This window comes from Eptesicus fuscus, chromosome 11, assembly GCF_027574615.1.
Source record: "Eptesicus fuscus isolate TK198812 chromosome 11, DD_ASM_mEF_20220401, whole genome shotgun sequence".
In the NCBI taxonomy this organism is placed as follows: Eukaryota; Metazoa; Chordata; class Mammalia; order Chiroptera; family Vespertilionidae; genus Eptesicus; species Eptesicus fuscus.
The window spans coordinates 64,616,039-64,636,398 of NC_072483.1; the positions used below are offsets into that span (position 1 = coordinate 64,616,039).

At 42.3% G+C, this 20,360-nt stretch overlaps 2 protein-coding genes across 2 annotated transcripts in view; one reads left to right on the forward strand and one right to left on the reverse strand.

The window, feature by feature from the left end:
• LOC103289379 (nuclear body protein SP140-like protein) overlaps window positions 1–888 on the reverse strand; it is a 63,034-nt gene extending 62,146 nt beyond the window's left edge. Inside the window, exon 1 of the mRNA XM_008145254.3 lies at window positions 735–888. Coding sequence (XP_008143476.2) covers window positions 735–787 — 53 coding nt within the window. The 5' untranslated portion in view covers window positions 788–888. The remainder of the gene's footprint in view (window positions 1–734) is intronic.
• Window positions 889–1,003: 115 nt separating this feature from the next.
• Window positions 1,004–20,360, forward strand: part of SP110 (SP110 nuclear body protein) — a 34,939-nt gene continuing 15,582 nt past the window's right edge. The window contains exons 1-11 of the mRNA XM_054723190.1: window positions 1,004–1,089; window positions 1,688–1,836; window positions 4,448–4,595; window positions 6,522–6,690; window positions 8,569–8,799; window positions 9,117–9,194; window positions 10,067–10,150; window positions 11,481–11,558; window positions 13,900–13,968; window positions 16,731–16,880; window positions 18,844–18,897. Coding sequence (XP_054579165.1) covers window positions 4,449–4,595; window positions 6,522–6,690; window positions 8,569–8,799; window positions 9,117–9,194; window positions 10,067–10,150; window positions 11,481–11,558; window positions 13,900–13,968; window positions 16,731–16,880; window positions 18,844–18,897 — 1,060 coding nt within the window. The 5' untranslated portion in view covers window positions 1,004–1,089; window positions 1,688–1,836; window position 4,448. The remainder of the gene's footprint in view (window positions 1,090–1,687; window positions 1,837–4,447; window positions 4,596–6,521; window positions 6,691–8,568; window positions 8,800–9,116; window positions 9,195–10,066; window positions 10,151–11,480; window positions 11,559–13,899; window positions 13,969–16,730; window positions 16,881–18,843; window positions 18,898–20,360) is intronic.

Consider the following 20,360-nt stretch of genomic DNA (forward strand, 5'->3'; position numbering starts at 1 on the left):
CTGTCCTCCCCTGCTGGCCTGATCACCCTTAACTGCCCTCCCCTGCAGGTCTGGTCCCCCACAACTGCCCTCCTCTGCTGGCCATCTTGTGGCAGCCATCTTGTGTCCACATGGGGGTGGCCATCTTGTGTGTTGGAGTGACAGTTAATTTGCATATTACCTCTTTATTATATAGGCTTTTTTAATTGTGCATTTTAAAAGAATATTTGCTTTTTTCTCTAACCAGATGGGTATTACATCCTAGAATTAAAAAAAAAAAAAAAAAAGGCAACACTCACTCCCCACTTGATTATATTAGTCCCTGTTGGGCACCACCTATTTTCAGTTCCTCTTATCAAGTGTTCAGAGGCACTGGATCGACTCTCAAGCTCTGAATAAAACTGGTTCCCAACTACCTGGAAACTGGAAAAGGTTTGACAATAATCAGGCATTTGACTGGGATGTTAATTTTTCTAAAAAGACCTTTTCTGGACAGAGCTGTCTGTGGGTGGGGTTAGAGGAGGTATTGGGAAAATAAGAGGGTTCAGGGGTGTGAGAAAAGGAAATATGTAATGTGAGTCATGTGGCCTTAAATTTTCCCACTTTAATTTTGAAAACCTAATGCGCTCATTATGTATTTATTTGTAATCTCCTTCTCTTGCATACCTGTAGAATGAGGCTGGGTAGACAGAAATAACAAGAGTAGATGCCCACCTTACCAGAAATGAAGGACAGGAGAGGACACGAGGACTGACCTGCAGTTGAGATCATGGTCTCCATCTGCCATCTGCTGGCCCCACTGGGCCATGGAGCTGGACTAGGATCACCTTTGGTTAGACTTTCCCTGACGGTCTTCCCACAGCTCTAGGGAGAACAGCTGCCCATTGAAGGATCCTTCAGGTGTGGCACTCAAAGGGTAAAAGAAGAGTGAAAAGGCAGATCAGCTTCTGTGGTGTTTGTCCCTCCCCCCAACCTCAGAGGGCGTTTTTAGTTCTCAGTTCCGGGGAGGAGGAGCATGGCCAGATCTAGGAGGAAGACAGGGGGCCACTTGTTTACCCAAAGGAAAGAAGGCGGGGAAGCCTAATTCAAAGGAATCGAAGTTGTTCTGAGGTGAGGCAGTAACTTTGTATGGGGACTAAGAGTGCTTCGCATTTGTGCCTTCCCCTTGCTGAGGTGGCTTGAGAAAGAAACGGGACAGCTGGCCTGGCACAGCAGGGAGCCTGGGACTGGAGGAGGCAGGTCCAGACAGGGGGCCAGGGACAGCCCCAATGCTCAGCGTTATAAAGTGTGTTATAAGCATAGCTGAGCTGCCTCACTGCCCCTTTAATTTCTTGTTTGTTTTTTAAACTTTGATGGTTTCCAGTAAATGTACTCAGTTGTGTGACTGTCACCATCACCACAATCCAGTTGTAGAACATTTTCATTACCCAAAGAGTATAGAAGGACAAGACATGGGAAATAGAGGTGGGTAGGGAAGGAGACCCACGGTGGCTTCTGAAATCCCCAGGACCCTGGGGTTGAACCCCTACACCTCCTCCCCTCTGTCCCCCCTCCCAGGCTGGACTGGATGGGGAGCACCCCACCACCAGCAATCCCAGGTACCCTAGTAACCTCACAAGTTTCCAGGGGGTGGAGTGAAGCTGCAAGTTCAGCCTTCAGCTTCCTGCACAAACTGCTCAAAATACTTTCACTTTTCTTTCCTGGGAAGCCTGGCCCCCTCTGCTTCGTGTGCCAAGCACAGACTTCCTGCCTCACCCGCTGGTATCTCCCTGCCTGTCTTCCAGTCTTCCAGGAGCGACCCCTGGCTGGTCCCTGCACCAGGGAAGGGAAGGAGCCGGTAGAAAACTCAGCATCCAGGTGGGTTTTCCACTTAGCTGCTTTGTTCATGTTTGGTGATTGGGCTGTTAAGTTTCATTTCCTGGCAGCAGCTGCAGGGTGAAACTCCACTGCTTAAACGGTGCGGGGTACTCTCTGTAAAACTGTGTTTTCCAAAGAGATAGAGGGTGTGTGGGATTTAATAGGAGACTACTGAACAGAGGGACAGACATAGAAGGGCAGCACACACACAACTCAACCCTCTCTTCCCTAAATTCTAGCCTGTTGTTGTGGGTGAGACAAGATTTGCTCGCCACCATGCTCATCCTCGCTCTGTGATCCTGCACTCTGCCCCAAATGGCAACTCATTCATTACCCACTGTGCCAGTGCAGTGACTCAAGGTAGTTGGGAAGCTGGGAGAAAGGAGAAAATAAGGAGGGTACATTGAGGGTACATCTGTGTGGTGTATTGTAAACTTCTTGTAGTTTTTCTTTAAGCATATTTATCATTATTTACCTGAAATAAATTCCTAGAAGTGGAATCTGGGACTCAAGGGAACACATACTTTAGGACATTTGGCCATGATTACTAAGTTAGCCTTCAGCTTCCACCAGGAGAGTCTGTGATTCTATCGAGGTCCATTTGAGAGGCAAACATGTTATTCAATTGTCTTTATTTGCACTGTCCTGACTACTAGTGAGTTACCCTGTTTTTTATTATATTTATTGCACAATTATATAATTGCCTGTTTATATCTTTTGCTTTTTTTCTACGTGGATGTTTGTCTTTTGTTGGCTCATTTTAAGACTTCTTCACATAATAAAAATCTGAACACTCATAGATGAGACGTGCTATCAGGTGCTGGCGAGAAACAGGGCTGTGGTCAGATGAGCTCTCCTTTGCCACTGAATACCTTGGGCAGGATACTTAACCTCTCTGTGCTTCATCCCTGGGAATCATTAACAGACAAGGAATGAGGGGGGTCACTTCATTAATTATTAATTATATAAATATCTAATCACTATGATGAACACTGAAAACTAATATAATAATGAATGACAACTGTAATTGAATAATCACAGAAAACACTTTTTTAAGAGTGAGGAACCAGGGGAGTGTTCTGTTCTGAAAGCTATTGTATAATTCAGGGGTCCTCAAACTTTTTAAACCGGGGCCAGTTCACTGTCCCTCAGACCGTTGGAGGGCCGGACTATAGTTTAAAAAAAAACTATGAACAAATTCCTATGCACACTGCACATATCTTATTTTGACGTAAAAAAACAAAACTGCAAAAACACCCTCATGTGGCCCGCGGGCCGTAGTTTGAGGACGCCTGGTAGTCATCCTAAATGTAACCCCAGGACCCCTTCCTCTTCTTAGCGTGTCGTGTGTTCATTCTGACTTTCTCTAGCTCTGTGCTCTTTGCACTATCCTTCCCTCATGCATGTCGTGGATGGTAGATTTCTTTCCCAGTTGTTCTCTATCTTCCAGGATTTCTTCACAATTATAGACGCTCACCCCATCCCCACCCCTGGCATTTTTTCTTGTTTTCTAGTACTGTTCTGGATTTTCTTTTTTATAATATCTTTTTTTTATGTCAACTTAAAGGATTTGAGAATGAAAAAAGAGAGAGACAGGGTACTCAATCTGCCACTGGGATTAAATCCTGGGAAATAGTCATCAATTACAGTTCCATTTTCTCTTGGACATAAAATGGTGTTGGAAAAATGGGATCTCTGTTCGTTTTGTTTTTTAAATATCTCCAGATGAATGAATATTTTGTCAATGACTCCCACTTCTTGACAATTTGTCAGGAAATGTCATCTGTCAATTTCCTGCCTATTAAACTTATTATTTTCTCATGACCTACAAATGGTGAATTTTATAAATGTGTCATGGGCATGGGAAAAGGCACATGTCTAAGATATGAAAATGATACATAAATCAGTTAATTCACCTTTACTAATCATGTCTTTTATATTCTTTGTGTTTTTATTTATGTTTTGCCTGTGTGTTAAAGATTGTAGGTGGTTTATTAAAGTTTCTAAGATTTATCATGTTTCCATCTTCTTGCCTGTTTGGTGCCATCCCTTTTACATAAGCATTGCTTGGGTGTGCCTTAAGCTGCAGTGTAGGAAATCATAACTCGGCTCAATGTAGCCACAAATTATAGTGCTTATGATTGGAAGCCAGGAACCAGAAAGTCAGGATTTATTTACCTGCACCACTTCCAGGTTGCACAACTTAGGGTGAGTTATTAAACCCCTCTATGTCTCAGTGTCCTTGATAATAAAAATGACTATGATCATAGTAATCAAAGGTTTTGTGAAGGTCAAATAAGTCACTTCATGGGAAACCCTTAAAATCGGGCACACTGGAAGCTGTCAACTAATATTAGCTATTTTTAATACCTGCCTGATGTTTAACCAGCAGCTCCTTTGGGATTTCAGAGTCATGTCGCTGGTCACTTTTAGCCTCCATTGTTGCTAGGTGTTGTCCTATATACCCAGAGTCTTTGAGGCAGATGTTACTTTGCAGACTGCTCAGGGATGCCTTTGGAACCAGAATGCTCAATAAACACAGAGAGCAGCTTCCCAAGCTCCACAATGTCTTTGCTTCCCTTTTTTTTTTTTTCTTCTGCCCCTTCCGTAGGATGTTCAACATCACCCGAGACTTAAAAGAAACTCTTCGCCAGCACTTCATCTTCCAGAAGCTGGAGATCTCCTATGCCATATGCAAGCCATTTCCGTTCCTGGAAGGCCTCCGAGACAAAGCCTTCATCTCTGAGAAAATGTACATGGTGAGTCATGTTGACCACGTTCACATCACCGCCCAGTTCTCACCAAGAATGCCCGATTGTTGAAGTCCCAAACCAACACCTCCCCCCGACACACACACCCCGGATTTCTAGAGTTTAGAAGGCCTGGACTCAAATGTTCATTGGCAGAAAAAAAGGATATCATAGGGTGATCTCAAACCAGGTGACTTAAAAGAAATAATGGCTCTGCTGAGTAACTCAGTTAGTTGGAGCATCATCCTGATACACCAAGGTTGGGGGTTAAATCCCTAGTCAGGGAACATACAAGAATCAACCAGTGAATACATAAATAAGTGAAACAACAAGTCAATGTTTCTCTCTCTCTCTCTCTCTCAAAAAAAAAATCACTAAATCAAAAAAAAAAAATTTTTTTAATGTATTCTCCCACAGTTCTGGAGGCCAGAAGTCGAAAATCAAGATGTTGGCAGGGTTGATTTTTTCTAGAGATTCTGAGGGAGTCTGTTCCCTGACTTTCTTCTGGTGGTATCAGCAATGTTTGGTATTCTTTACTTATAAAAACATCTAATCACTGCTTCCATCTCTACATCACTTTATTTGTTTGTGTGTCTTCTCCCTTCCTCTCTCTCTCTTCTAAGAACACTTGTCATTGTGTTCTTAGGGCCCACCTAATCCAAAATGATCCTTAATTATATCAGCAAATACTTTTTTTTTCTCAAACAAGATCACATTCACAGGTTTCAAGTGGACATATCTTTGTATGGAGGGGACACCATTCATCCTACTAATGGCACCATTTTAATTCCTAAGAGCATGGCACCCATGGTCTAGTCTAATGTGAAGAAAGGCAGGCAATGGGATATGTCTATGTGTATAAAAATGGCACTCTTTTCATATAATTTGGGGTGTTTAAAGCATTTCCTGAGCCTAGGGAAGTGTTAGTAGTGATAGAACCTCCCCTCCCCACCCCAGTCTTGACCTGGTTGGCTCTAAGCCCTCTCTAGATCATAGCCCAGCTGTCACTTCTCAGAGATGTCTCCATGACCTACTCCTAATTAAGACCTCCCTCATTATTCTTCCTATGATTTCCCTTAATAAAACTTCTCTCAACAATAATTGGATATTTATTTAATTTGTGTTTATTTAATTTGTGTTTATTTAACTAGAGGTGGTCTAGTGCACGAATTTGTGCATAGGCTGGTTCTGGCAGGCCAGCCCTGATCAGAGTTGGGGGGCTGATTAGGGATGGGGATCAATTTGCATATTAGCCTTTTATTATTTAAGATGCCTATCTTATTTGCCTGACAGTGCCCCTCCCCCAATAAGGGGAGCACCATGTTAATCTTCTCCATTGCTTTGTACACAAGGACTAGACCAGTAGGTGTTCCATAAACATTTTGCAATCAATTCTCTCTTGCCATATTTGTCTTCTTAGCCATCCTCTCATCAAGAAGAATTCTCTGGGTCATTTCCCTATGGCTGGAACCTATTCAGCCCATCTCAAGTCCAAGAGGCAAAGAGAGAACACAGGCTAACAAAAATCATCAGAATAATAACTAGTTACTGACCACTGGGTCAATTGCTGAAGTGTCCTGCCCAGAGCCTTAGAGAATTAATTATACCATAACAGCCTTTGACTCCACTTTCCTTTCTTAAAATTTCTCTATTCCCTCAAATAGACCTAAAATAAGGTTTACAAAACAGACTTATTTTAAAGAAGACTAAATTATTTATTTCTATGACTATCAAAATACGTATATATGAAGTTCCCAAGTAAACAGGTAGAACTGTGATTTCTCTACATTAGAGAGTTTGGCTATACATTTTGCATGAAATTCCTCCTTAAAAGAGCAAAATAGCTCTATTACAACTTAGAAAACCACAAATGTATAACAAATCTCTATTTATCTTTATATTCATGTATAATAATCCTTCATTCTGTTTCTTAAGGAGTCTATGGAAGCCTGTAGAAATATGGTCCCTGTATCCAAAGTGGTATACAACATTCTCACCAAACTGGAGGAGCCATTTAATCTGTCATTTCTGGAAATGTTGTTCAGTCAGATCAATCTACGTGAATACCCCAACCTGGAGGCGATTCACAGGAGCTTCAGAAATGGTATGAGGCTTCTTAAATACCTCTGGGGCCATAGAAGCATGAGGGGGGTTGCTATGGAAAGTTCGGGTTGTTTTCTAGCCCCGTGGAAGAGGCACTTTAATTGCCCATTTTCTCTTTGGGAAGGTGTGGGCCATGCTCTCTCACAGATGTGGCAGCAAGAGTAGCCTCTAGCCCTGGTTCTCTAAGATGACTTTCAAGAGGTCACATATGTTTCTGTCTGACCTGTTCTAAGAATTTGGGAAAATTGTACAGATTAGCATACTGGACAGTCTCTAAGGAATGCATAATATGAGGAAATGCAAAGTTCCAGAGACCCTTTCTGACGGAAGGACAAGGAGAGGAAGAGTAATGGGTAAGGAGAGATAATAATAAATATATATCTTTTGGTGGTGGTATTGTTTTGTTGTTGTTGTTGTTGTTTTGAGTGCTTGGTATGTTCCAGGCAATATCCCAGGCACTTCATATGATTATCTCATATCATATTTAAAACAATCCTGTGGAGTCACAATTATTCCCATATAACACAGAAGGAAATTAAAACTCAAAGTAAAAGTAACTTTCCCAAAGTTATTTGTCTGTTAAGAGCAAAGCCAAAATTCCTACCTGGATCTCCTAATACCAAGGCCTGGAACGTTAATCACTCTACTAAAGCGGATAGCTGGAAGACAGAATGTGACACTGGAGGAGAGAGAAAAGGGAGGGGAATTGTGGACACAGAGGCAGAAAGAGGATATGAGAAAGACATAGAGCATGAAGCACACTTAAAGGGAGAAAGAACTGAATAAATAAAGGAGTAGAAAAAAGAACAGTGATAGAGATCAGAAAAAAAAAGAAGTAAGAGGAGCAGATGGTAAAACTATTTCAGGTTTGAGGAGAAACACAAGGTTCACTTATCTGAGAATGGCAGGGGAGAGAGCAGCAGAGCACGATTGTTGACAGCTCTTCATCTGCTCTCCAGCACTTTTCCATCCAGAGGCTCCTTCCCAAAGGGAGAAATGAATCCTTGGGCTCAAGAGGCCTCAAAAGAGAAAAGTCACCCTTCAGGCAGGCATGTGGGCCCATGCTCCTGGCAGCATTGGGGCATTTCTGGGAGAAATGTTGTTCTCAAAGGCCATGCCAAGCAAGTCAGAGGGACCACACACCAAAGTGCCACTCTGACCTAGCTGAGCTCAAACCTCCTTCTTGATCTATTACTCTGTGATTTTCTTTTCTGGGTCCCTCTCCAAAATCCCACCTTACTTGCCTTTTTCTGTTCACTGATTGAAACAACTTCACTTCTGAAATAAATGATGGAGAAGAATCATAAGAGAAACCCACCATTGGCCATGCCAGGGAACAGCCTGGGAAAAGTCATGGGCCTGGGGTACTAGGGATGGGAAGGAAGTTGGGTGTGGCCAGATCACAGGGTCCAAGGTGAGGAGGCACGGAAGCTGAGTCTGCAGAAACAAGAAACACTATGAAAAGAAATTTATATTTTATTTTATTTGCTACAAGGAAGTATGATATGTTTATTTATTAAAACAGGGACATCTATTCAATAAAAACATTGTTCGTAATTGTCTAAATTCTGAAGCCAAAATTAAGGAAAATCTAAAAAATTTAAATCCCTGGGACAAAGTGAAACTCAACTTCATGTGTGAAACTACTTTGTTTTTAGATCGAGGCTAGATACAATTAGTATAGCACTGCTCAAATTCATAAATTAAAAACAGGCCACAAATGGATGGCGATGATGATGAATCAATCTCTGCACCTGGCAGGGAGAATGAATACCTCTATGCCCCCCAACCTGTTGGAAGTCATGTGTGTAAAGAAATCCCTTTCCCACATAATTCGGAGTCTCTGGGGTGCTGATGTGTGCTCCTTTACCAATTCCAGTTGTCGCTTCCTGTGGAGGATGGAGAAAAGCCGTCTTTGAAGTCCCAGCCAACTCAGTAGGTAGAAACCCCCATCAGAACCTGCTGCCACTGCCTGCACCCCAGCGCCCCCCACTGAGATGCCCAACCCAAGTGCCCAGAGTCAATCAGCCCAGAGCAATCCCACAGCACAACAATAAGGTCCTGGACAACGCTCTCCCAAGAGTCATCCAGGAAGGAAGGACCACTCCAGGTGAGAAACAGACTCAGAACACCTGGACATCGCCAGCCTGGGTGCCTGTGGCCATGTCTACAACCCCAAGGTCCCACCTTTGTGTTAATCTGCCCCTTCCATACACCCACCTCCCATATACAGCCTTTTCTAAGATGGATTATGTACACTGTGAGGGGCCTGAGTGTGGGGCCCAGAGCCCTGCTTCCATCCCTGGAACAGCCCAACCCTCTGTCCTTGGACCTTGGTGCTCCATCTGCCCCAGACATTTTTACCCTTCACTCTCCTCCCCACACCCTGTCCATCTAACCTGGAATGATTTTCCTTCCTCTCTTCAGTGGCCAACTTAACACCCCACGTAAATGATGAAGAAGACGCACAACGGGTGCCCAGCACTCCCCCTGCTACTGTGCAAGGTAATGTACTTGAGGCTGGCTTACTTTAGCTCAAGGTAGCTGTGAAGGGAGGATACACACGTGCCAACCAGGAGGCTGGTGGTAAGAACCCGGAGACAAAGAAAAAGACAGAGGGGAACCAATGCACCAACTTGGCACAGGACGACTTGTCAGGGTCGCTGCCATGGCCAGTTGACTCTGTGATGTCCAACAGCCCTGTCCAACCAACACTCAAATACACTGTTCTGATTGACAAGTAACTTGGGCAACAGTCACATCAACCATCCTCACCTGATTGCCCACTCTCTGATTGATTAGAGGCCTTTCAGTTTCAACCGTATTCATCATCATGTGGTTTGAATTCTAAGAGCGATGGTATTAAAATTATTAGAAAAGAGGATAACATGTTTAAAGGCATTCTGGACCTGACTTAGTTTCTGAGACTGTGCCACTTATCAACCGCAAAGAGTCATTATAAAGGAGTTAGAGTTTTTTAAATATACCATGGTATATTTTAGGTGCTGCCAGAAATGGTGTCATGAATTTTGAGAATTAGGGGTCCTGTTTGGTCCAAATAATGTTTCCTCCATTATATATATATATTTTTTTTTTTTCATATGATTAAGGTAAACATCATCATAGAGTGAATAACAATGTAAGATTCCATATTCTAGATTTTTCAAAGAAAAAAATAGGTACCATAATTAAATTAGTAAGTAGCCACTGAAAGCAAATGATGGCTCTCTCCCACTCTGCCTCACCCTCACCAGGCCTTGGTGTTCAGTCCGGGCCCCATTGTTTTCTCCTGATAGAATAGATTGTTCTCTTTCCTCCTTCTCTGATCCCTGCTTGCTGGTCCTGGCATCTGAAATTCATTTTCCTTTTCTGCTCAGTGTCCAGTGACCACCCGACCGCTCAAGCAAAAGATAAAGAAGAGGCTCAAGAGATGCCCCAGGCTCCCTCAGCCCACGAGCCAGGTAATTTTCATTTAGGCAACTTAAGTCCACCTTAAGTTTTTATGTCTTCAAAGAGGAAAATCCATTTGAATCTTCTAGAGACAGGGCTCTCCTCACTGCTCCTGACCACCATCACGGTGCAGCTCCTGGCTGCTCACCCAGCTCTTGGAGGCTTGGATAGACAGGAGACCTGAGCTCCTAGAGGGAGATAGAGTCCCTGGGGAAGGCAAGGTGGACTGGGAAGGGGACACCAATGACAAGGGATGGGACCCCTCCTAATACCCACTGGATCTGGACTCGAACACCACTAAGGGGTCTGCAAAAGGAGAACATTCATCTTCCAGAGGGGTTGTGGCGGGAACACCGGAGAAAGCACGAAGCACTGAGCCAGGCAGGATTGTTTGACTCAGCCACCCTCTGAGGCCACTTAAATAAGGCAAGGCTCAAAACTGCTCCATCAAAATGCAAAGCAAGCAAAACCACTGTGTGGCCCTAACACTGAATCAGTGCCCCAGACATGGATGGCCCTCCTTCCCAGTCCCCACCCTAACTGTAGGAAACGATCACTGTCAGCCCTCAACGTTTCTGTATGTTTGGGTTTTTAAAAATTGATATTATTTAAATAGTTTTAAATGTAACAAATTGTTTAAAGGGTCTAGCGACTGCTTGCCACCTGTTTCAGTTACCTGTTCCTAAATAGGCCAGAATTTGAGATGGATGTCATAACCTTGTGAAGACAAAAAGGTGACAGCTTTCTTGAGATGGGCCTCTGTTTGTGATGGCTTTGAGCCCTTCTATCTTTCTTAGTGCAACAGAAACTAAGAACAGTTGTATTTATTTGCTCCTGGCTCCTGCTTTCTTCAGCTGATATATATAAGGCACTTAGTCTCCTTCACTGTTTCTCAAGGTGAAATAATCAGGTAGAGCAGGTCAAAAATATCTATTCATAGGCATCTAAGCAATAACATATATCTTTTTATATGGCAGATATTCACCTTCACTGTGGCTGATAGAATTCAAGGTCACTGCTTTCACTGCTCTCAGCCTCATTCCCTGAGTGAGGGATACTGAGATTCCCTGTATTCATCGTCCATTGAGTAAGGGGAATCCATCCAATGGGCAAAACTGAGCCCTCCTCTGCAGGCAATTGCTCCCTGGTTCTGTGATAGTCATGCAAGTCACAATAACCACAAGTTTGATTGACTCAGGGCAGAGCCAGGAAACCCTGTAGTGGTGGGTCCCCAGCCCTGGGCCACACATGTCCTCCATCCTCTTGTTCTCACATCGGATCCTTCAGTACTTTCTCTTTAGCCCATCTGACCTCTGAAATGAATTCTGTTTCCCTTATCAGTGATAAGAAATGATTCTCCTGAACCAAATGAGCCGGCAGAGCCCCAGGAAGCAGCCAGCACACCTCTCGTCAGGAAAGGTAAGGTTTGCCCTCCTCTTACAGGCATCAGGAGGGGGAATGCGAAGGTGCATCCTGTTTTTCTGATTGGATCTTGTCATGAGCACTCTCTCTGTGATTGTAGTCATGACGCTCAGGACTATTTGTTTCTGCAATTCCCTTTCACTGCCTCTTCCTTTGAGGCCTTCATTAAATGATAGGAAAAGCAGAAGGCATTTAGAGCCATTATAATATGCACCCCTTGAAATTGCCTGTTCTGCAATCACCAAGCTCTCCTATATCCACAACTTCATAAAGGGTTAGTCGCACCTCCTTTAAATGAAAGGTGGTTTCCCAAGAGTACATTGCTTTCTCTTAAGACATGGCTGCATATTCTCTCTGCTATCACTCACCTCAATGTGGAAGGCAGGCTGTATATCACACCTTGCTCCCCACTGTACCCAACCAGCCCCTTGCTCCCCATCCCCTTTGCTGAGGCTTAACCACTGAGTGAATTATTCACTACTTCATCAGTATCATCCCTGGACTTCCCCTCCACTCCCCAAAGCTGACTTAGAGTTTTTCTATTTCAAGTCTTGCCATCATCCTGGACACCTTCAAAGTATCCTATATAATAAAGAGGTAATATGCAAATTGACTGTCATGCCCTCATACAAGATGGCCACCCCCATGTGGTCACAACATGGCCACTCCCATATGGTTACAACATGGCCACCACAAGATGACTGGCAGGGGAGGGCAGTTGTGGGCGATCAGGCCAGCAGAGGAGGGCAGTTAGGGGCAACCAGGCCAGCAAGGGATGGCAGTTGGGGGCAACCAGGCCAGCAGAGGAAGGCAATTGGGAGTGACTGGGCTGGCAAGGAAGGACAGTTGGGGGCAATCCAGCCAGCAGGGGAGGGCAGTTGGGGGCAATCAGGCTGGCAGAGGAGTGGTTAGGAGGTAATCAGGCTGGCAGGCAGAAATGGTTAGGGGCAATCAGGCAGGCAGGCAGGCAAGCATTTGGGAACCAGCAGTCCCGAATTGTGAGAGGGATGTCTGACTGCCAGTTTAGGCCTGATCCCACAGGACCATCAGTCGAACATCCTCCGAGGGGTCCCAGATTGGAGAGGGTGCTGGCTGGGCTGAGGGACACCCCCCCCAGTGCATGAATTTCATGCATCGGGACTCTAGTATATGAATAACAGGCCCATCTAATACTCTGATTTCTCCAATCCTTCATCTTATAATTTCCAACTATTTTTCCTCCACCAATTCTTTGCCTCCTGCACCCTAAGACTATCCACAGGCTCTTTCATCATTCAAACCTGGCTTAAATTCCCAATAATTAAATAATTCCTTTTTTCTCACCAAATCCTTGAGTTTGCTCCTTCTACAACAATCATTCAACCTCTGATTTCCCCTTCTCAGCACAATCTTAAAAAATTAATTTTAAAATATCCTTCCCTGATTTCTTCCTACAATGTGTTCCTTCTGTAGCTGTCCTTCAACCTCATTGGGATGACCAGTCCACTGGCCTTTCCCTTGTTCAGTCCATCATCTGCCTTTCCTCACACCCCTTCATACCAGCTTGGAGTCCAAGAGCCACCATTTCAATAACCTATGGCAGATACTTAACCTGCCTTGACTCTCTGTCTTTTCCTAGAACTCTCTGGAAGGTCTGGAAGGAGCCTATTACTGCTTTCTTCACACTGTATCTAAAAGCAGGCGTGGCTGGGAAGAGGCACACAGCAAAGCAGACTACACCCACTGTGTCTTCACAGTTTCAGCTAAATGATCCCTCCACACCTTGAGACAATCCCACTTCCTGTGATGATCCTTTCAAACTTTGAGCTCTTTTTTTCAAACTTATGCCCTTCTTGATGCCTCCTTTTTTTTCTCAAGAGATTAATTTTCCTCCTAATTCATAGAAACCCATCAGGTGGAAATTTCCTCCTCTCTGGTTCCCTCCTTCTCTCCAAGGCAATCCTTCCACCTTGCCTGACTGTAGAATTCAGCATCAACCTCTCACAAGGATCTGCATCCTAACCAATGCCCATGCCTACCCAGCTCATAAAGGAAATTTCTCTTGGTCCCCATCTCTCTTCACTTGCCTCCATAGCCCTTCCCTCCAGTTCACAACAAAGCTTCTAGAAATGCATTACCTGGACTCATTGTCTTCTTTTCTTCATGTCTCTCCTGCCTCTGCCACTTTAGAATTTCTTCTCTGCCATTACTCCATGAAGTAGCATCACCTAAGGTCACGAATGACCGCCTAGCCATTGTCGTTTGAAGACCAAACATAAAAGTTGAGAATTGTTGACATAGACAATTGGGAGATCTATGTGTGTAGCTATAAAAGATTACATGTACTCTGTCTTTTTAGGGAAGAAAAGAAAAAGAAGTATGTGGTCAGTTCAAAAAAAGAGACAACAGAAAAAAAGACTTCGAAGAGGTAAGATGACAGTAGAAGAGGAGGCTGGAGGCTGGAGGCAGCTCATGCTTGTAGGTCAAGGTGTGGGAAGGTGAATTGTATTCTAAATGTAATGTGAAACCATTGACAGATCTAATCAGTGAATGACACTATCCAATTTTAAACTAGATAAGACTGTTTTGGGTGCTGTGTAAAGAATGAATTGGAAATAGAAAAGAATGGAAATAGGGAAATCATTTAGAGAGCAGATGTCATGAGAGTTGATAGTAACCTGGATTCAGATCAAGCAGTGAAGATGGAGAGAAGCGGACCAATTCAAAGTCAGTTTGGAGGTTGAGTTGACAGGACTTGATAAACTGGAAAAGCGTATATCCCCCACGTGCATACCCACAGGCAGCAAGAAGAGAGCTAATGGAATCTTTCTATGTGAGTGGCAGATTACATTTCATAGACAAGGAATGGAGAATGATGGGTTTGCAGTTTATATACAGGACTAGGACAGCATCCTGGGTCTGTACCCTAATTTTTTGGAATTTAAATGTGTCTTTCCAAGAGCCATAGAAACCCTAGGTGTCCTTGTCTTTTACTTAGAGGTGTCTCCAAGTTCTGGTCTCATCCTTTTTGACCTGGGCTATGATGAAGAAAGGAGAAGGTGGTACAAGGTGAGGGTAGAGAGGGGCCAGATCATGTGGCCCTCACAGGCCGTTGGGAGGAATTTGGAGTTTATTTAACTTGAAATTAGTTACCCTGTTGCCAAGCCAAAAAGTAAGCCATCCTTGACTACCTGATTATCTACCGTAATATATTGACAAGTTCTATTGATTCTGCCTCCTCTTTGCTACACTAAAATCTGATGGTTTCATTCCCATGCTTACAACTTATCCTTGACCTCCTAGTGCTTTTAGAATAATGCTCATAGTTCTTAGTGTGATTGACAATGCTCTCTCCAATCCAACCTTCTCTTCCTCTTCAACTCCATCTTTTCCCACTCAAAACTCCAGCTGACATTCTGAACTTTTATTCCTCCTGTTTCATTTCTCTCATCTTTGATCCTTGGTATATGCTCCTCTCTTTGAATGCTACATTCTGACCCTACACTACTTCCCATAAATGTCTGGCTATCTCCTGTTCATCACTGGTGTTGGCTTCAATGTCTACTTCAAGGTGTTCTCTGATGCTAAATTAGATAAGGTGGTCACATTGCATGTTCCTATAGAACTCAGCACTGGTCCTTTGGGAAAATTCCACATACTCCATTGTAATTACTACTTAAGTAATGTGTCTCTTCTAAGCTAGATGGAAATCTCCAGGCACAAATGCGACATTAATTATTACCTGAATGAAAAAAAAATGAAAGAAACCATATTTCCTATATCCTGTAATTTGAAGAATGATCTGACAAAGGATGGTTTGTGATTTATTATTATGCTATGCAGAGTCACAGGTACCACTAGCAGCATGTGATCTTGATATAAACTAAGAGTTATTGGAGGGAAATCTCACAGCAGAGAAATAGAACCCACATAATCCTCTTTCCTGTTATCCCTAGTTTAGAGCAGGCATGGATGGTTTGCATGCCCTCTGGCCAGCATTCCAATACTGAGGTATCCACTCTAATAGTTCTCTAAAGGTTTATGTGACTGAGGGCAGGAACATCTATTTGACTATGCAACAGCACACACTCCCCAGTCAGAGTGGCCTTGTTAGAAATGGGGAGCTTCCGGGGCTTGTGTTAAGCTGTTCTGTTTGGGTAACTTCCCTACTGAGACTTCCCTCTGCTAAGAAGATGCCAGATTTGGCTTTGTTCCTATATTATTTACTTTACATTTAATTAATCATCTTTATTAAAAATACTAATAACACCTGAAAATAGATACCAAATTTTGAGAAGAAAAAAAAAACACACACACACACATAGTCCTACTAAAAATATACATGTTATACCCTTGAATGCAAAAAAAGGTAGTAGTCTTTATTTTTGGTAACAGTTCTCAACTTCTCTGAAACCCTCCTTTTGTGACAGGGGAAAAACATGTCACAAAAACATGTTAAAGGAAACTGTTAGGCTCTTTTAGGTGGCCCCAGTGACTTTGGATAAATACTCAGTAATTGCTATGACTGAACTCCCTGGATACCTCCTCTCCAACTTTTAGCCACTCATGCTTCCTCCATAAGTGGCACTTGAATGTTAAAAAAAATAAAAGTTTATCTGTCCATCTTTTAGGAGAGGTCGTATACTGTCCCCCCTGGATTTCAAAGAGATATTTTTACTCTACTGGGGATCAGCTTCAAAAGTCCACAATCAATGAAAATTGTGATCTCTTTCAACAATGAGGCGGACTCGCTCTGCACACAGACACCACTTCCCCTACCCTCATCTCTCCCATACCACACATGGGCCCCGGGGAACCTGGGGAAGTAACTTTAGAAATCCCCTCCTCTGCTGAAACAAACCACCAGGCCATTTTTACTCAGATGTGGCCACCTTCTTGTGGCAGATGTAACAGGAACCAGTAAATAAGCCTCACTGCTCTGGAATTCTCCCAAATGTCTCTGGGTGATTTCAATAGGTACAAAGAGTGAGACGAGGTGGTGAATTTGGGGATGGGGGAAGGGAAGTAAGGTGCACACAAGAAAAAATATATAATTACAGAGAAGTAGCAGGAGAAAAGTGAGGCACAGGGGTACAGAGATCTCAACATTTGGGGGCTGGAGGCATGAGAAGGAAGGTCACTAAGAGGGGATCCCAATGGAAACTACTCACAAATCCCTGTTTGGACCAGGAACCGCCTCACCTGGTCACAGAATCCAAGAGAAGCTCCAAATGGTGGATCAGGTGACTCAAAGAAAGGATGACTCAACCAGGAACTCAAAGGTGGTGATAAAGACCCAAAAGGCAAAGACTAAATGTGCCCAGATGTCTGGACCTGAGGGTAAGACTGGTGACAGAATCTGTCATTTGAAGGCTCAGTATGGGTCCCTTGTGAAGCAGGCACAGGGTTTGGTGGACATGAGAAGTTAATATGAGGAGGGAGCAATGCAGGGAAAGACGATGAGGTATGACAGGAGCAACAGAGAAGGCACAAATACAGGTTACATCTGAGGAGTTTTTGTTAAAGAAACAGCTGTGATTACAGGGTATAGCTGACCCCAGCTGGGACTTAGGGCACAAAGACTATTAAAAGGATGTGTACTCAAAGATAGAAATTTAATAAAATTAATAGTTTTTACTGCCTCATCAAGAACATTCTTAAAACTGGCTTTTTTTTCTTTTTTCTTTTTTCTGGTGAGTGACAGTTGTTGTTTGTTAGTCAATGTGGGATTTGTAAGTTAAACTGAAGTAACTTACAAAGAATGTGTTAAACTGTAGTAACCACTCCTACAGTTTGGAGACACTGCTTTGATTTGTCCTAAGGCACCAGCAGTTCTTGATCCATGTGTAGAAATATCTCCATAGTGACAAAGACAAAGGAAACCTTGTTATGAAAACAGTTTTGACCTCAAAAATCTCCTAAAAGGGTTTCCAGGACTCCTCAGGGGTTCATGACCTCACTTTGAGCCTCTGGTCCAGGGGTTCAGATGACTGCTCTCTCATTGGATGTTCTGCTGCCCTGAGTGGGAGATACTTAGTGATGGATACACAGGAGGGCACCACGGAAGCTCTAGAAAATATGCAACCTCCAGCCTTCAGCTGCAGGGTGTGCAAGGTTCCTCCCTGGATCTCTGCGAGATTCCCCATGAGATTTTTCTAGAGCGTGTTTACTGAGATCTGAACAGAATGCCATTTTTTTTTTGAGAGGTCAGTGATGATACTTCAGATATGAATGAATCATAGAGTCCCAAGGACCCACCCAGCATGCCACCAAGAATCACGCAAGGTACAAATGAGGGATTGCGAGTCTCAGAGTGCAGTCTCTGGAGCCCAGATTCAGAACTGTTTTACTCTAAGCAAGAGTTTCTCAGCCCTCTTTTCATTATCACTGCCCTTAGGAGCCCACTTGCATGTGTTTTTTACCTAATCAAGAACACACACCCCATGACATTTTAATATCACAAATATATATATTGATTTAAGGACTGCATATATTTATTTATGCCTTATACATAAAAAAGAGTAAGATTTCCCCCCCAAGAATCAATTTTTGGGCAGCATCACCACTACTGAGAATTCACGCACTAAGCATATTCTTAGTACTTTATTGGAAGTGCCCAAGCCTTAGATCAAGTTTTTTCTTAAGTCCCAATCTCCATGCTTGGGAAGAGAACATCTCATCATAAACACAAACATAATAGTATAACTGGGCACAAGCAACTGATGATGTTGTTGGCATGCGCTGGTGAACGAGTGCATGTTAATTCATTCTCTCCATGGCTACTATTATGCTCCTTGTAATCACTGTCCTTGAAGGGGAAAAAGCTGAACATCCTTCTGTTTGTTGGTGATTTTGGTCATTATATCACAACTTACAAAGCACAACTTACAAATCCCACATTGACTCACAAACAACAAATATCTAGTCATTGCCACAAAGAATGTGTTAAATTTGACCACCTTTGAAATAAATGATCATTTTAACAATTTTTCCTCCATTGCACTGACTTCTATTTTCTTTCACTTCTAATTTTCTCGTGGATAAATTATATTTATTTTCACAACTGCCCTTGGAGAAGTGTGAGTAGTTTATTCAGTTTTACAGATGAGAACACTGAGATGTGTAAAAGGTGAATGGGTTTTAGACGATTCTCTGCGTACAGGACTCATGCCTTGGAGCCATGATTCCCCATCAGAAAGGAAAGGACAGAAATAGCATTGTCATCTTAATATTGTCTGAAATGAGTGTGGTCAACAAATGTAAAGCCTGCTTATTTAAAAGTAACTTTGTCATTACTTTGTAGATCCCCTGGATGATGGAAGCAGACTGTCATTGAGGAAATCTCCGAGGAAAAAGCGTAAGTGTAGAAACCTGGGTGTTCTCTGTCTAGGTGGGTTCCACATCACTCTTACCGGTTGTCATATACTCTGTGTGTGTGTGTGTGTGTGTGTGTGTGTGTGTGTGTGTGTGTATGAATAATAGTAATATTCGTACTATTAGTCTATTTTATTAATACCTTTTTATTGCAAATTTCATGCACATATCTTCATGTCAGTGTTTTCTATTTCCTTTCTCTTAGCTGCATAGCACATTATTGTATGATTAACAATTTAAGTCATCACCTATTGATGAACAGTTAAGCTGTTTTCAATTTTTATATGAAAATAGAAATCACGTTCACATGTATTTGTATCTTTGCACACTTCTCTAATAATTTCCTTGGAATTTCTAAATGTGAGATTACTTGGTTTGAATCTTCTTATCTTAAATTTCATATATGTCACCAAATTGTTCTGTCAAAAATGTAATTGCTTACATTCTCTTTAACAATACATAAGTGCTCATTAACTATATCCTCATCAATTTAGATAGGATAAAGTTTTTAAAGTGTGGGGTATCCTTAAAACCAAACAATGCATTTTTTATTTTTAGTGGTCTAAAGATAATTTTTAAATAAATTTATTATTTGTATTTTTACTTTAATAATTTTCAATTTATGTTCTTGGCACATTTTTCTTGTGTTATTCATCTTTTGTGTTATTTATTAAGGATATTAACCCTCTATATTTTACTATATTGCAATTTTTTATTTTTTGTTTTAATATTGTGGTGATGTTTTTTGAAGTGTGGACATTTTTAATTTTTTTAATGGTCAAATCTATCTTTTACTTTTATGATTTCTGGCCTTGAGTTTTGGCTAAGAAATATTTTATATCTAAAACTTATAATAATCTATATATATTCTTCAAGTCTTGAAAAACCAGGTTATAAATTTGGGGGGAAAAAAGGCCTAACTTAAATGTTAATAATTTAGTATATCTTTATTACTTCTTTATTCAACTTTTTAAATTTCCTAGTAAAATGGAGTACTTTTTTTCACATAGATCTCATGATTTTCTGCTTCCCCAAAGTGATGGGAAGATAGAAGTAAATTGATTTATAAAATATTGACATCTCGATCTTGTAGATCAATCTGTATAGCCATGAGATATATTTTTTCTGTTTTAGAAAATAGAAGAAAAAAATATAGCTGCTCAAGGGCAAAAATAAGACAGAAAAAAGGCTCCCGAAAAGTAAGCAAGAAGAGTGAAGTCGTCAACTTCCTTGCTATTCATGAGGTCCCTCACTTGCATGACAAGCTTGGCCTCTTTTCCAGGCACATGGTCACCTGGTGTCACGGGAACATGGCTAGTCCCATCCCTGCCCCTTAAGCCACCCTGTGAAAGGACTCCTCCTCACAAAGAGAGAACCCAGACATTCTGTCGGTTCCAAAAGCTTCTTTTCTTACCATTGGAAAGGAATAGGGGAGAGGTGGACAAG